The sequence below is a fragment of the Oncorhynchus mykiss genome, chromosome 23 (genome assembly GCF_013265735.2).
Source record: "Oncorhynchus mykiss isolate Arlee chromosome 23, USDA_OmykA_1.1, whole genome shotgun sequence".
NCBI lineage: Eukaryota > Metazoa > Chordata > Actinopteri > Salmoniformes > Salmonidae > Oncorhynchus > Oncorhynchus mykiss.
In genome coordinates this window covers 24,023,088-24,037,218 of record NC_048587.1, presented here as the reverse complement: position 1 = coordinate 24,037,218, position 14,131 = coordinate 24,023,088, and the positions used below count along the sequence as shown (strand labels likewise).

The 14,131-nt window shown below is 41.8% G+C and overlaps 1 protein-coding gene across 2 annotated transcripts in view; it reads left to right on the top strand.

Annotated features, from left to right (window-relative positions):
* The first annotated feature begins 226 nt into the window (after positions 1–226).
* Positions 227–14,131, top strand: part of LOC110502467 (cGMP-dependent protein kinase 1) — a 169,354-nt gene continuing 155,449 nt past the window's right edge. The window contains exon 1 of one of the 2 annotated variants that reach the window (XM_021580501.2): positions 227–990. In XM_021580501.2, the coding sequence (XP_021436176.2) occupies positions 731–990 (260 nt within the window). In that variant the 5' untranslated portion in view covers positions 227–730. Of the gene's footprint in view, positions 991–12,347; positions 13,242–14,131 lie in introns of those variants that run through there. The other variant, XM_021580500.2, reaches the window with a different exon arrangement.

Sequence of the window (14,131 nt, the reverse complement as noted above, 5' to 3'; positions counted from 1 at the left end):
TCCTGCTGTGTAGACAGTAAATTTAATGGTAGGAGGTCTTGAGTGAAGTGCGTGGTCTAATTGGCAGCCACCAACAGCTCAACAGGAATATGCTGCTGTTCAGACAAAAGTTGGATTCAGACGTTTATTTGATAGCAAAGGGACACATTTCATTTTACATCTGGTATGTATTTTTCCTAGAGATTGTGAAAATGCAATGTTGACAAATAACCTTTTATGTGAGAAGCCGGCTATATTGTGATAGGTTTATTTTCTGTCGCCAGCCACCAGAACGATGCTTAACTCATGGAGTCCAACCAATACACAGACTACTGATGTTGTTGTCCCAAAGCTACAATCTTCCACACTATGACAGTCTAGTAGGCTATGTTTCTGTCCAGCATATGGCTTGCCTCCCCAAAGAGGAAGACTGCTGTATTGGTTTCTCAATGAAGGATCATCAATAGGTCCCTGGAGGGTCAGGATATATGTCTGTGGACCAGCAGCCCAGCGGACCAGCGCTGCGGATCTATCAACCAGCCCGCTCGGCTGTTTAAACACCGATTTAAATCCCCTCCCTTCAGCACCAACCGAAACAAATACGTGGATTGCAAAAGGATCCTTCTGAATACGCACGGTGGAGCCCGTTTATGCAGTGGAAACAACGGAATTCTGACCACAAGAAACTGTTTAAATATAGGAGTTGTGTTTTTCGAGAATAAACAACCGAGAAGTTTCCGCAGATTTCAAAATGAGTGACCTGGAGGAGGATTTTTCCAAGATTTTAATGTCGAAGGAGGAGAGAATACGAGACTTGGAGATGAGTCTGGCGGACAGGGAAGATGAGATCCAAGAACTGAAGAGGAAACTGCACAAATGTCAGTCCGTTTTGCCCAGCGCCCAACTTATTGGACCGAGGACCAGGACTCGGGCGCAAGGCATCTCGGCGGAGCCTCAAAACTACCAAGACATGTCGAGGCAAGTCTTTCGGAAATATGACAAGTCCGACTGGTAAGAGTTTGAACCTGGTGTTATTGGTGTCGAATTATTTAGGGTTTTTATACAGCAAAATATGTCTGTTTATCCATCGTGTGTAGTTGACGAGGTAGACTATAGAAAACATATAGAACAAAAATGTAGCCTAATGGTTTGAGTTGCATTTAGACTACTTTAAACAGATAGGTGTCAATCATTCACAATGACAACAGGGCTGACCACTAGTTCTACTGTGGAGATGGAGACGCGCTTCCATGAATGGGGCAGTGTGAGCGCGTTCATTCTTGGTGCCGATGACGTTGCTCCAAGACAGGCTTCCAAGAGGAGTTTATGGATCCGATCCATCATTGCATTCCCAGCGGAGGTAAAGTGGAGGAAGCAAGAAGCATTATTGGCTTTTAGTAGCTGGATGCTAAGCGATCGAAGTATACGTCTGAGGATATTTAATATTCCATTAGAAAAATATTTTTTGACCGTATCCTCTCCTTATCACCTTCCGTTGCACCTTTGTAGCTTCAGTGTTGGATGTTCTAAATTATTAGGGTTCATTCTTTGTAGGACCGACTCCCTTGGCCTGATAACTGGATGAAATTTGATTACAGATGTCACATCATGAAAGCAAACACAGAGGAAATGAATGGATTCAGAGCTGTTCTTTTTTAATGTACTGAATGCCTCATCTTTAGGCCTAATCAGATTGAGTCAATGGTATCCGGCCTAATGAGTTACTAAACATACACTTCAGAAAAAGTTTTTTATCAAAAGATTCAAATACAGTATATTCCTGATGATTTAACAATGGCAGTTCAACATACCAAAGTCATGCACAAAAAACACAAAAATTACCATTTTGCAGTGATCAATTAGGTTTCCTTTAACTCAACACAAGCCCATTCATAAAGTCTTCACTGTGGATTTCACTGTAATTTCCATTTTACTCTAAAGATTTTTCCTGTGAGATTGACACAGCAACTCATCTTCCCCGACAGCTTTGTTCTCTGTGACTAAAACCGTATGGTATGGGTGGTGACCTTTTCAAACGGCTGCTTACCTTGTCTAGACAGACATTTACACACGTGCACGCATGCACACACACACACACACACACACACACACACACACACACACACACACACACACACACACACACACACACACACACACACACACACACACACACACACACACACACACACACACACACACACACACACCGGGTCTGAATTAGATTAGAAACTGTACCCACTGCACACACAGTAAAAGGCCAATACGAGCTGATTGTCAGGTAACCAGATAGCACTAAAATAACTATACAAGGAGAAGATTATAAGAGTGTTTTAATAATTCAGTGTTCTACTGTTATGTCAGGCCATAATGATCTGTTGGAAATTTAGACATTTTTCAAATGATGTTTTCAGCCCTGCTGGTGTTCCATAGTGAGTCATGCGAGAGCGCAGGGATTTTATGAAGTTAGGAACTAGTGTCACGTGGACGAACAAAATCTTAATAAAAAAAAATGAGCTCCAAGACAGCTGGCTCCTGGCAACGTGTGTCAGTTTAGCATTACGCCATCTGTCAGAAGACAATGTCATTATCAATCAAGAGCAATGCCATTAAAGTGCAAAATAATTCCTTTCATGTCCTCTGGTATCTGTTCTCTTTCTAGGGAAAATGATCCCTTTAGGTCTACTAGTACAGTGGTGGTCCAAGGCCACAGGCAGATGATGAAAAGGATGGCATTTCTTGATTCATGTTTAAAGAATGGGATGTGTGTCATTATTTAATGCATCTGGTTGTGCACCTGCTCGTGGCTCTGCTAGGGGTCAGAGACATTGAGACATAGTGACCTCAATTTGTGTCAGAACCAGGCACCAACGGACAGCCTCCTGATCATCGGATTACAGAACCATGAAGCAATGGATCCTGTTCCTATTGATCACCATAGGAAAGGGCTGAGCTGGAAGTATAGCGAGGTGAAATATAAACCTGTCTCCAACACAGAGGTGGTTTAAAGGGCACAGGGAGGCTGGGAGGGATGGAGGATAAGAAGGGGATGTAGTTGTCTGGTTGTTGAAAGTTGACCTATTGACCTTTATTTGGGAGTGGAAGTGTCCCTAATGGTTCATTGTAAGTAGATTTAAGCAAAGCCCAGGGCCAGGAGTTTATGTGATCAGTGTCCTACTCCCCACAAATGTAAAAATATGTAAAAAGAGTTTCCATCCACTACACTGTTTATACCAGCCCTTTTTAAATCCAGGAAAGGGAAGTATCGGGATGCAGGGCATGTTTTCCTGGTCAAATCACTTGGTCAGGAAAATAATCCTGGACCTAGAATGCCTCATAGGTCTGTAGGTTTGTGTAATGAGGTCTCCAGGAAAGTATTTTGTTTAATACTAATACCTTATCTCACGAATTACATCTCAAGCTAAAAGGGAAAAGAGTATAAACTTGCCTCTTAAACGGTTCCCCTTGCAGAAGTGATTAGCATTCTCGTTTTACCAAATCATATATTATGTCAGAGTTGTTTAAACTTTGTTGTCCCTAAATCACCCACTAAAAGGTTCAGGCTCTTGATCTTCAAGCCAGCTCTCATTGCCACACTATTACAGCCAATATTATATATCACTCTCACTGTATCATGGCCACACTTACAGTGTGATAATTGAGCTGTAATAGCATTGTAAAAACAGCTGTTGAGTGGTTGGGCAACACAAACTCTCATATGCAGACCTTTTGAACACACATAGAAGGATCCTTCAGACAATGTTTGTGGTCACAGTTTGCTGTCCTCTGTAGCTTAGTTTAGCATGGCACTTGCAACACTAGGATAGCAGGTTAGATTCCTGGGACCACTTGTATGTAAAATGCATGCGCGCATGACTGTAAGTCATTCTGGATAAAATAATCTGCTAAATGGCATATATTATTAATATTATGATATATATTATAGTTAAGCATAATTAAGGTCCAATAATGGGATTTCTCTAGATAACTGGTTTCTGAGTTTCATTGATCAAATAGTGTGTGTGCACCAGACATTATTTTAGTCTTCAGATATTCTCCCTAACTGCTCAGTCACTGTTATCACATACAACCACAAGAGGGCAGTTTTGATTTTTTTCTTCAAGTCATCATACTGTCTGGTGACTGGCTATGGACAGAGCTACAGTACTTTCTTACCACATGTGATTCTAACCACTAACCCAAACCTTGAACTTAGCCCTGACCCTACCTCTAAATTAAGATTAAAAAGCTCATGTAGGCTACTTGCTTGTCGTTAGTGATGATAATGCCACTAGCATTTCTAGTGACTACTGTCCTTTGATCTTACAATATCACACATCACTGCATTTTGATGTAACAGAAAAAGGTGATTATAGATGGGCCGCAATAAGCTGCAAAGGTTTCAGACTTCAATTGGATTAGGGCAGAAAAACTCAAGGAGTTCTGCAAGAGGCACGGTACGTGGTGCTCACTCCCGTGAGCGGTGTTGCTGGCTCGGTGCTCGAGGTGGCAAAATATTAGCTGAAGTCTTGAGCGGTCGCCGTGCATGGTTGACCAATGAGCAGAGTTAATCTTGTCAACCAATCAAACAATGTTTTAATGACAACATTCGAGCTGACAACAAGCGGAGAAGGAGGGTGGGAAGGGTAAACTGGTTATCTTTGAAGATGGAGGACAAGGGGAAAAAGGAAGAAACTGGAACATATTATGAACAAATATAAAGTGGGGGATTGTACAAACCTTCAGGAAGACTTGGTGAAGGAGAAGATGGCAGACAAGGGAAACAGAAGAAAAGTGAAATATGTCCTGAGTGAATATAGAATGGAGGTTTGCACAGAACTTCTGGAAGAGCTAGAGAAGGACATTGAATATGAAAAGAGTGATGGTGATGGAAGGTGTAGTGATTGTGGTGGAAGGTGTAGTGATGACAGTCAAGAATGAGTTGAGTGTAGAGGGAAGTGGGGGTAAGGAAGGTTGGCAACAAATGTAAATTAGGGATACGTGCTCTAGTAGCTCGGGGATGGAACCTTACAGGAGCCTGAAGTATCCGTGGTGAGGACTGCCGAGTTTGGGACTTGTTCCGAGGATGTAAAGGATGATTCTGGCCCAGTGGGAGTGAGATTGGTGGAGAGAGTGGATCCTTGCAGTTTGGCTGAAGAGTGGAGGACAGTGATAAAGAAAAATTGATCAAAAAGGCAAACGTTGTTAATGAGTATAGGTTTTTGGTTGGAGTAAGGTTCACTAACAATGATGCTTTTTTGGGGATATGCATTTGAAGTACCAAGGATGGTAAGGGATGTATTGGGAAAGGTGGAGACGGTCAGAGTGACCAGAAGTGGTGTTGTTTTGATTTCTTGTGTGTCGAACGAGCAGATGGAAAAGGCGTTTAGGATCGACAAACTATCGACTGGAGAGTTTAGATTTTTTTAGCAGAGCACTGCTAAAAGGTCTCATATCTGGTGTTGCGTTGGATGTGGAGGCCTTGTGATTTATGAGGAGCATACCAGGAGTAGTTGGAGCATGCCGGCTGAACCGTGTAGTGGATGGGGGAAAAGAAGAAAGCCTGTCGGTATTATTGATGTTTGATGAAGAGTTTCTACTATGAAAATGGGATATGTTAGATATGCGGTGAGAGCTTTTGTGTCGAAGCCGTTGTTTTGCCAGAATTACAAAAGGTATGGACATGTATCAAGTGTGTGCCGAAGGAATGTTGTTGAGGAATCTGAGGGTGTACGATGTTGTAATTGTGATGGCAACCACATTCCCAATTCCTCGGAGTGCCCGGTTAGGGTAAAGGAGCATGAAGTGCCAAGGGTCAGGGATATACAGACAAAATACTTTACAATTTACATACAGTACCAGTCAAAAGGTTGGACACACCTACTCATTCAAGGGTTTTTCTTTATTTTTACTATTTTCTACATTGTAGAATAATAGTGAAGACATCAACACTATGAAATAACATGTTGTCGTGCCCTCTTCACAATTGTCTTGGTGTGTTTGGACCAAGATAGTTAGTTCAATCAAATTTATTTTATATAGCCCTTCGTACATCAGCTGATATCTCAAAGTGCTGTACAGAAACCCAGCCTAAAACCCCAAACAGCAAGCAATGCAGGTGAAGAAGCACGGTGGCTAGGAAAAACTCCCTAGAAAGGCCAAAACCTAGGAAGAAACCTAGAGAGGAACCAGGCTATGTGGGGTGGCCAGTCCTCTTCTGGCTGTGCCGGGTGGAGATTATAACAAAACATGGTCAAGATGTTCAAATGTTCATAAATGACCAGCATGGTCGAATAATAATAAGGCAGAATAGTTGAAACTGGAGCAGCAGCACAGTCAGGTGGACTGGGGACAGCAAGGAGTCATCATGTCAGGTATTCCTGGGGCATGGTCCTAGGGCTCAGGTCCTCCGAGAGAGAGAAAGAAAGAGAGAATTAGAGAGAGCATATGTGGGATGGCCAGTCCTCTTCTGGCTGTGCCGGGTGGAGATTATAACAGAACATGGCCAAGATGTTCAAATGTTCATAAATGATCAGCATGGTCAAATAATAATAAGGCAGAACAGTTGAAACTGGAGCAGCAGCACAGCCAGGTGGACTGGGGACAGCAAGGAGTCATCATGTCAGGTAGTCCTGGGGCATGGTCCTAGGGCTCAGGTCCTCCGAGAGAGAGAAAGAGAGAAGGAGAGAATTAGAGAACGCACACTTAGATTCACACAGGACACCGAATAGGACAGGAGAAGTACTCCAGATATAACAAACTGACCCTAGCCCCCCGACACATAAACTACTGCAGCATAAATACTGGAGGCTGAGACAGGAGGGGTCAGGAGTTGGGGATGTGGACACCAAGGAACTTGAAACTTGACCCGCTCCACTTCAGCCCTGTCAATGGTAATGGGGGCTTGTTCGGTCTTTCTTTTCCTATGGTCCACGACCGGCTCCTTTGTCTTGCTCACATTGAGGGAGAGGTTGTTGTCCTGGCATCACACTGACAGGTTCGTGAGAATTACTAAATCAACATCTGCATTTTGAAAGAGTATTTTTTATTATTATTTTATTAAAGAAATGTGTTTATTTGGCTACTGTGCAGTCTACAATACATACTGTAGTAAACATGGGAAAGTGCCTAATTCCTTACATAAGGGAGAGCAGGCCATGTCTGTACTACAGAATACAGGGCACGTGGGAGACCGGTGTTATTTCATAGTTGTGATGTCTTCACCATTATTCTACAATGTAGAAAATAGTAAAACTAAAGAAAAATCTTGGAATGAGTATGTGTGTCCAAACTTTTGACTGGTAACATTACTTGCTGTCTCGTTCTGACCTTAGTTCTTTTGTTATGTCTTTGTTTTAGTATGGTCAGGGCGTGAATTGGGTGGGTTGTCTATGTTCCTTTTTCTATGTATTGGGATTTCTGTGTTTGGCCTGGTATCGTTCTCAATCAGAGGCAGCTGTCAATCGTTGTCCCTGATTGAGAACCATTCTTAGGTAGCCTGGTTTCACTTTTGAGTTGTGGGTGATTGTTTCCTGTGTCTGTACCACACGGGACTGTTTCGATTTTCGTTTGTTCATCCACGTTGTTATTTTGTATTTTTGTAGTGTTCAGTTTTATATATTAAAATAGACACTTACCACGCTGCACAATGTTCCAACATCTCTTACTCCTTGTCAGAAGAAGAGAGTCGTTACACTTGCTTAATTAATTTGATTAATATTATGGTTTTAATATTCCAGCGAAATCCAAATCTGGCGCTGTACAATGTGATGCTCATAAATTCAGAGGATTGGCAGTTTGTAAATTCAGACCATTTCGCCCTCGGAGTGCACACTGGACGTTCGGGCCGAGGAGAAGTTTTTTTTTAGTGTTCTGGCCTTACACCGGCAGGCAAGCACCCAAGCTAACGTTGGCTAGCTTGCTAGCTACTTCCAGACACAAATGAGATCACTCTGACCATTTTACTCCCCCTAGCTGAGCTGGTAAGGCAGTTTTCGTGTTAACCAGAGCGTTGGTGAATGTAAATGTGCTGCTGGAAACAATTTAATTATGCTTTTTTTCCCTAAGTTTACTGACACCGGCAATATACAACAGGTGTTGAGCGCTAAATTAATTATTCTGGGCTCTGGTACACACGAGTGCACTGAAATCAGTCTAGATAGTAGGCTGGACACATTACATTTTTAACAACATTATTTTCTGATAAAAACAAATTTATTGCAACCGTCGTGGAGCCTAGTTTCATAATGACCATATTTCCCAGGAAGGAATCACAAAAAAACAGGCCTTATTTTAGTGAATTTTTCATCATGCCAGGTCCTATTAGTTCTATTGAGCACCGTGGCACCAACTCGCCTTCCGAAAATTCTATTCCCAGTTTATTGTTAAACGTCACAATGCCTGCTTTGCTATTGTTGGCAATGAGACGTGCTCACGTTGTTTTATAGTTAAAATGTGAACAACCCAATTTTTTTATTGGAACTCTGTGGTCTTCCCATTGTTTCCTATGGGGGAAATATAGGCATGTCTATCTATTTCGCCAAAAATCTCGCAATGTGTATAATTAGATTTTTTTCAAACCATTTTAAGAATGAGAATCTCCTCTTTCTAATTATGTAAGCCTGGGCAGCTAGCTCGGTTGTCATCAAATGCTAACCCCAAAATACTTTGCCTTTGGGACGCTGAGCTACCCCAATTGTATAAGTCTGAGCATCAAACTCGTTTGTCATCGATCGCTAGACCAGAAATAGTCAGAAGTTTTTATTTTTTCCCTACTTTCTCATTTTGCAGACATAAGCACAGTTGACACCATTGAGGTACGGATGTTTACTTTATACATATGTTTTTTTTTTCTTCCAGTTTCGTCCGACAAATAGATTGTAGTGGTAAAATAAAAAGGTCTACATTTTTTGGTGCCATTTACACTAAATGGAATTCTAAGCATCACTCCAGTCAAAACAGGCTCTGCGAACGTTCGATTCCATTCACTTGCTATGGGCTCGCGTTAGTGTTCCAGCTTATAGTTAATATACTGGCAAGTTTGATGTATAACTACTAACATTAGGTAGCTAGCTAACATAGCATATCATTACAGCAGTATGTACCAGCATGTGGTTTGTAAGGACAGCGTAGCAAACAAGTTGTCAGCCAACATAATGTGTAAGGTAACTTATTTGAAAAGTCATTACTTTATTACATTGAGTAGCAAGCTACCCCTTGGTCGTAAGGGCAAATCTGGTCTGTGATAGGAGTGAAAACCACCCCTCCTATCTTGCCTATTAGACTATTCTTTTGCTCAGCTATTAGCCCCCCTCCCCAACTTGCAACAAATTCTTGTTGTTCCCATCTCGTTCCTTTCCCTCTTCCATGCTCTCTCTCTCTATCCATCTGTCTCTCGTGTGCAGGTATGTTTTGATGTGAGAGAGGAAGCCTGTCCCATCATCGTCACCTCACCCACTCTTAAGATAACCTTCGGGGCAACTGGCGGCCCAATGCTGGTTAGGAGACACCGCAATTGTGATGAACTGAGAGAATATTAGGGTTGCACTGTAATTCATTAATCATATGCTGTCTGCCTCTGTTCTTACCTCTTCCTTTCTGTCTTCTACACCTCTCCCCACCATCTTTCTTACTTGTTTTATAATGCACACCATATGTGCATTGAAGTACAGATTGAACTTGTATTTATAATATTACAATTATTATAATGCATATATTAACACCTGGATAATGAACATCTTTCAATAAAGCATTTCACATTCTCCACTGGTTGAAATTAACTATCTTATTGAAAACTGTCCTGTGTCCTCAGATTAATGCAGAGGAAGGGAGTTATATATGCATCGATTTAAAACATATTTTTTTTAATGCTTATATGAATTACAAATCAGTCATGTTTCTAGTCTATTGCATAGTTACAATGTGTAATTGTAACAGTATAGCTTCCGTCCCTAACTGGGCTTGAACCAGGGACCCTCTGCACACAACAACTGACACCCACGAAGAATCGTTACCCATCATTCCACAAAAGCCGCGGCCCTTGCAGAGCAAGGGGAACAACTACTTCAAGGTCTCAGAGCGAGTGACGTCACCGATTGAAATGCTATTAGCGCACACCCTGCTATCCATTTCACACCGGTTACATAATCATTGATGTCCCAGGAACAGGAGTGGTAAACACCATTGAAGTGTATAATTGTAATACATACAGTGGGGCAAAAAAGTATTTAGTCAGCCACCAATTGTGCAAGTTCTCCCACTTAAAAGGATGTGAGAGGCCTGTAATTTTCATCATAGGTACACTTCAACTATGACAGACAAAATGAGAAGAAAAAAATCCAGAAAATCACATTGTAGGATTTTTAATGAATTTATTTGCAAATTATGGTGGAAAATAAGTATTTGGTCACCTACAAACAAGCAAGATTTCTGGCTCTCACAGACCTGTAACTTCTTCTTTAAGAGGCTCCTCTGTCCTCCACTCGTTACCTGTAAAAACGCCAAGGGGGATGAATACTTTTGCAAGGCACTGTAGCTCATCTGGTAGGCTCCTGTCACTGGGCAGCTCGCAGCTGGGTTTCCCTTTGTCCGTAATATCTTTCAAGCCCTGCCACATCCATCAAGCATCAGAGCCAGTGTAGTAGGATTCAATCTTAGTGCTTAATAGACACTTTGCCTGTTTGATGGTTCGTCTGAGGGCATAGCAGGGTTTCTAATAAGCGTCGGGATTAGTGTCCCACTCCTTGAAAGCGGCAACTTTAGCCTTTAGCTCGGTGCAGATGTTGCCTGTAATCCATGGCTTCTGTTTGGGAAATGCACATACGGTCACTGTGGGGATGACGTCGTCCATGCACTTATTGATGAAGCCGGTGACTGAGGTTGTATACTCCTCAATGCCATTGGATGAATCCCGGAACATATTCCCTTCTGTGCTAGCAAAACTATCCTGTGGCGTAGCACCCGCATTGTCTGACCAGTTTAATCTGAATAAATGAATACATTGAGTTTTGTTTTGTTTAGCTTTATTTAGTTAATTATGTGGGCTGATATACAGCCAAAACAGTAGGTGGCGGCATGCACCTATAGCATTTGTTTGTGGATTGCAGTGATAGCAAAGAAGAAGACCCCGTACAGTAGGTGACAGCAATACAACAATAGGTGTAGTGTGCCATAAAACTTGTAGCAGAGGTACTCTGGGTCTTCCTTTTCTGTGGCGGTCCTCATGAGAGCCAGTTTCATCATAGCGCTTGATGGTTTTTGCGACTGCACTTGAAGAAACTTTCAAAGTTCTTTAAATTTTCCGAATTGACTGACCTTCATGTCTTAAAGTAATGATGGACTGTCGTTTCTCTTTGCTTATTTGAGCTGTTCTTGCCATAATCTGGACCAAATAGGGCTATCTTCTGTATACCAACCCTAAATGTAACAACACAACTGATTGGCTCAAATGCATTAATGAAGAAGAAAATTCCCCAAATTCCACAAATTAACTTTTAACAAGGCACACCTGTTAATTGAAATGCACTCCAGGTGACTACCTCATGAAACTGGTTGAGAGAATGCCAAGAGTGTGCAAATCTGTTATCAAGGCAAAGGGTAGCTAATTTGAAGAATCTCAAATGTAAAATATATTTTGATTTGTTAAACACTATTTTGGTTACTTCATGATTCCTTATGTGTTATTTCATAGTGTTGATGTTTTCACTATAATTATACAATGTAGAAAATAGTAAAAATAAAGAAAAGCCCCTGAATGAGTAGGTGTTTCCAAACTTTTGATTGGTACTGTACATAAAATCATGAACATGTAGTGTGTGTGTGCATCTATCAGTTGCACATACATGTCAGTGCATACAAGTAGAGATTGAATATGGATTTGTGAACGTGCAAAAGCAGAAATCGCTTCACAAGCTCTCTTTCCATTTACCCTGTACACCGGATGCATCTGGTTGTTTTCCGACCCGCATATCACAGTCATAGTAAGCACATTTTTACGTCAATAAGTAGCTATCAGCAAAGTCAGTGCTAGTAAGAAAAGACAAGTGTAAGTGTTAGCTCAGCAGAGCCTTCTGTTACAATAAAGGGCTCTGGGAATGAGATTCAAAACCAATTTATGTGCAAATAGTGAATAAGCTTTATGTTATTTTACCTGGAGTGTAATTCCATGTTGGGTTGTGTAATAGCATTGGTCCTGATATGCCGTTTGGTTTGCTTTGTTCAGAAGATATCCAAATCGGACTATAATGAAGTGCAAACATGATTGATGGTCTGTGTTGATGGTCTGATAACCATTAATTTAGTTGCAGCATTATGATCTGAATTATGCCATTAGAAAATGCTGTGGCACATAGCTTTGATCTTATCAACACAAACACACACACAGACACAGACACGTATGCTACATGGCCGTATGCAGTGTCTCATTACACCAATTTCAAAATATCTCCGTGTGTTTTAAAGCCAACGCAACCTTAGCTAAACTCAACTTTTGTCATTTCTATTGTCAGCACTGCCTGGGGTGCCTAGTCCAGTTGACCTGTGTTTTCTTCTCACAGGATTGACGGCATCGTACCTCGGATTCCTGTAGCCGCCCTTCTCCCTCGCGCCCTCTCAGGGTCGTAGCCTGACGCACTCCAGGAGGACCGGCCTGCTTCACCACTGACACTTTCAGCCAGAGAGAGAAAGACAACTTTACATTTCTAGAGACTGCGGTGCTCCCGGGGGTTCACTTTGATAGTCGTCTCAGCCACTGTATTTGCTTATTTAGATATTCAAGCACTGGTTGTCAACGGAGATCAAGACGTTCGGAAATCAAGTAGGACTGGAGGGAGGATATTATGTTTAAAGCTGTAGATGCGGGATAAAGTTGTCGGTAAGAACGGAAAAGGAATAGGCTACAGTATCGACTGGATAGCTTTGGTTAAAGGTTTGATAAGTCCCCTTGGCGTCGGGATGAACATGGGTACCTTGCGCGACCTCCAATACGCGCTGCAGGAGAAGATTGAGGAGCTGCGGCAACGGGACGCGCTCATTGACGAGCTAGAACTGGAGCTTGACCAGAAAGACGAGCTAATACAAAAACTACAGAACGAGCTGGATAAATACCGGTCCGTTATCAAACCGGCAACCCAACAGGTCGTCAAACAAACTGAGCTGCACGAGCACCAGCGGACTAAGAGACAGGCGATTTCTGCGGAACCCACCGCCATCGACATCCAGGATCTTAGCCATGTCAGGCTGCCTTTCTACCCCAAAAGTCCACAGTAGGTGTACAGTTACAACAGGGGTGCCTGTTTTTGCATTACTGTGTTTTTGCATGACATGTTTTGACGTTATGTGATACAGCCCATGGCTGTGTTTATCCATTGTGCATTATTCTTAGTGTGCGTAATTCCTCAATGGTGCATTTGGAGCATCAGGTGTGCGACATCTCAGACTCATATTATCGATATTTCATTTAGGATCAGTCAGTATGCTAATATAATGTGTTTTGCGTTTTTTTTCAGCTTCTTCTGAATGTGATATCACACTTGGTATGCATCATTGATATGCATCTATGTAAAAACAGTATGGGTTATTACTGACAGTGTGAGGTGAATGTGTCACCTCAGTGACGCTAGAGACCAGTGTTGTTGAGGTGTTAAAGGGTATGAATACAAGCCCGACTCTGTGTAATGTACCTGTGTTTGTTTAATCCAAACTGTGATGAAAGGGTGCCATGATATCTCTCTACGAATGGTTTACATTCTGATGACACACACACAGACACAAACACACACACACACACACACACACACACACACAGGGCTCTAAAGTTTGACCAACTTGGAGTAAAACTTTTGGAGCACAAATGTCTTTTTTAATAATAATTGTTCTAATGGTAATGCTTCGCTGTAGTGTTATTTGTCGAGTGCAGCTTCGTTAGTGTCATGCTTGCACCATTAGTAGAGCAAAAACTGTTTGTTTCTAACCTAAACAGTTCAAAAGACACACACACCTCTTGCTCTCTTCACACATGCAATATGCACCAGTGGGGGTCGGTGCCGTTTAAGATTAGGTAGGATGATAATTTGTTTAGGAGCATGGCCTTATTTCTATTGCAGTATATTGGATGACTGTCATTCATATTCCAATCACCCAGCTCAATATACAT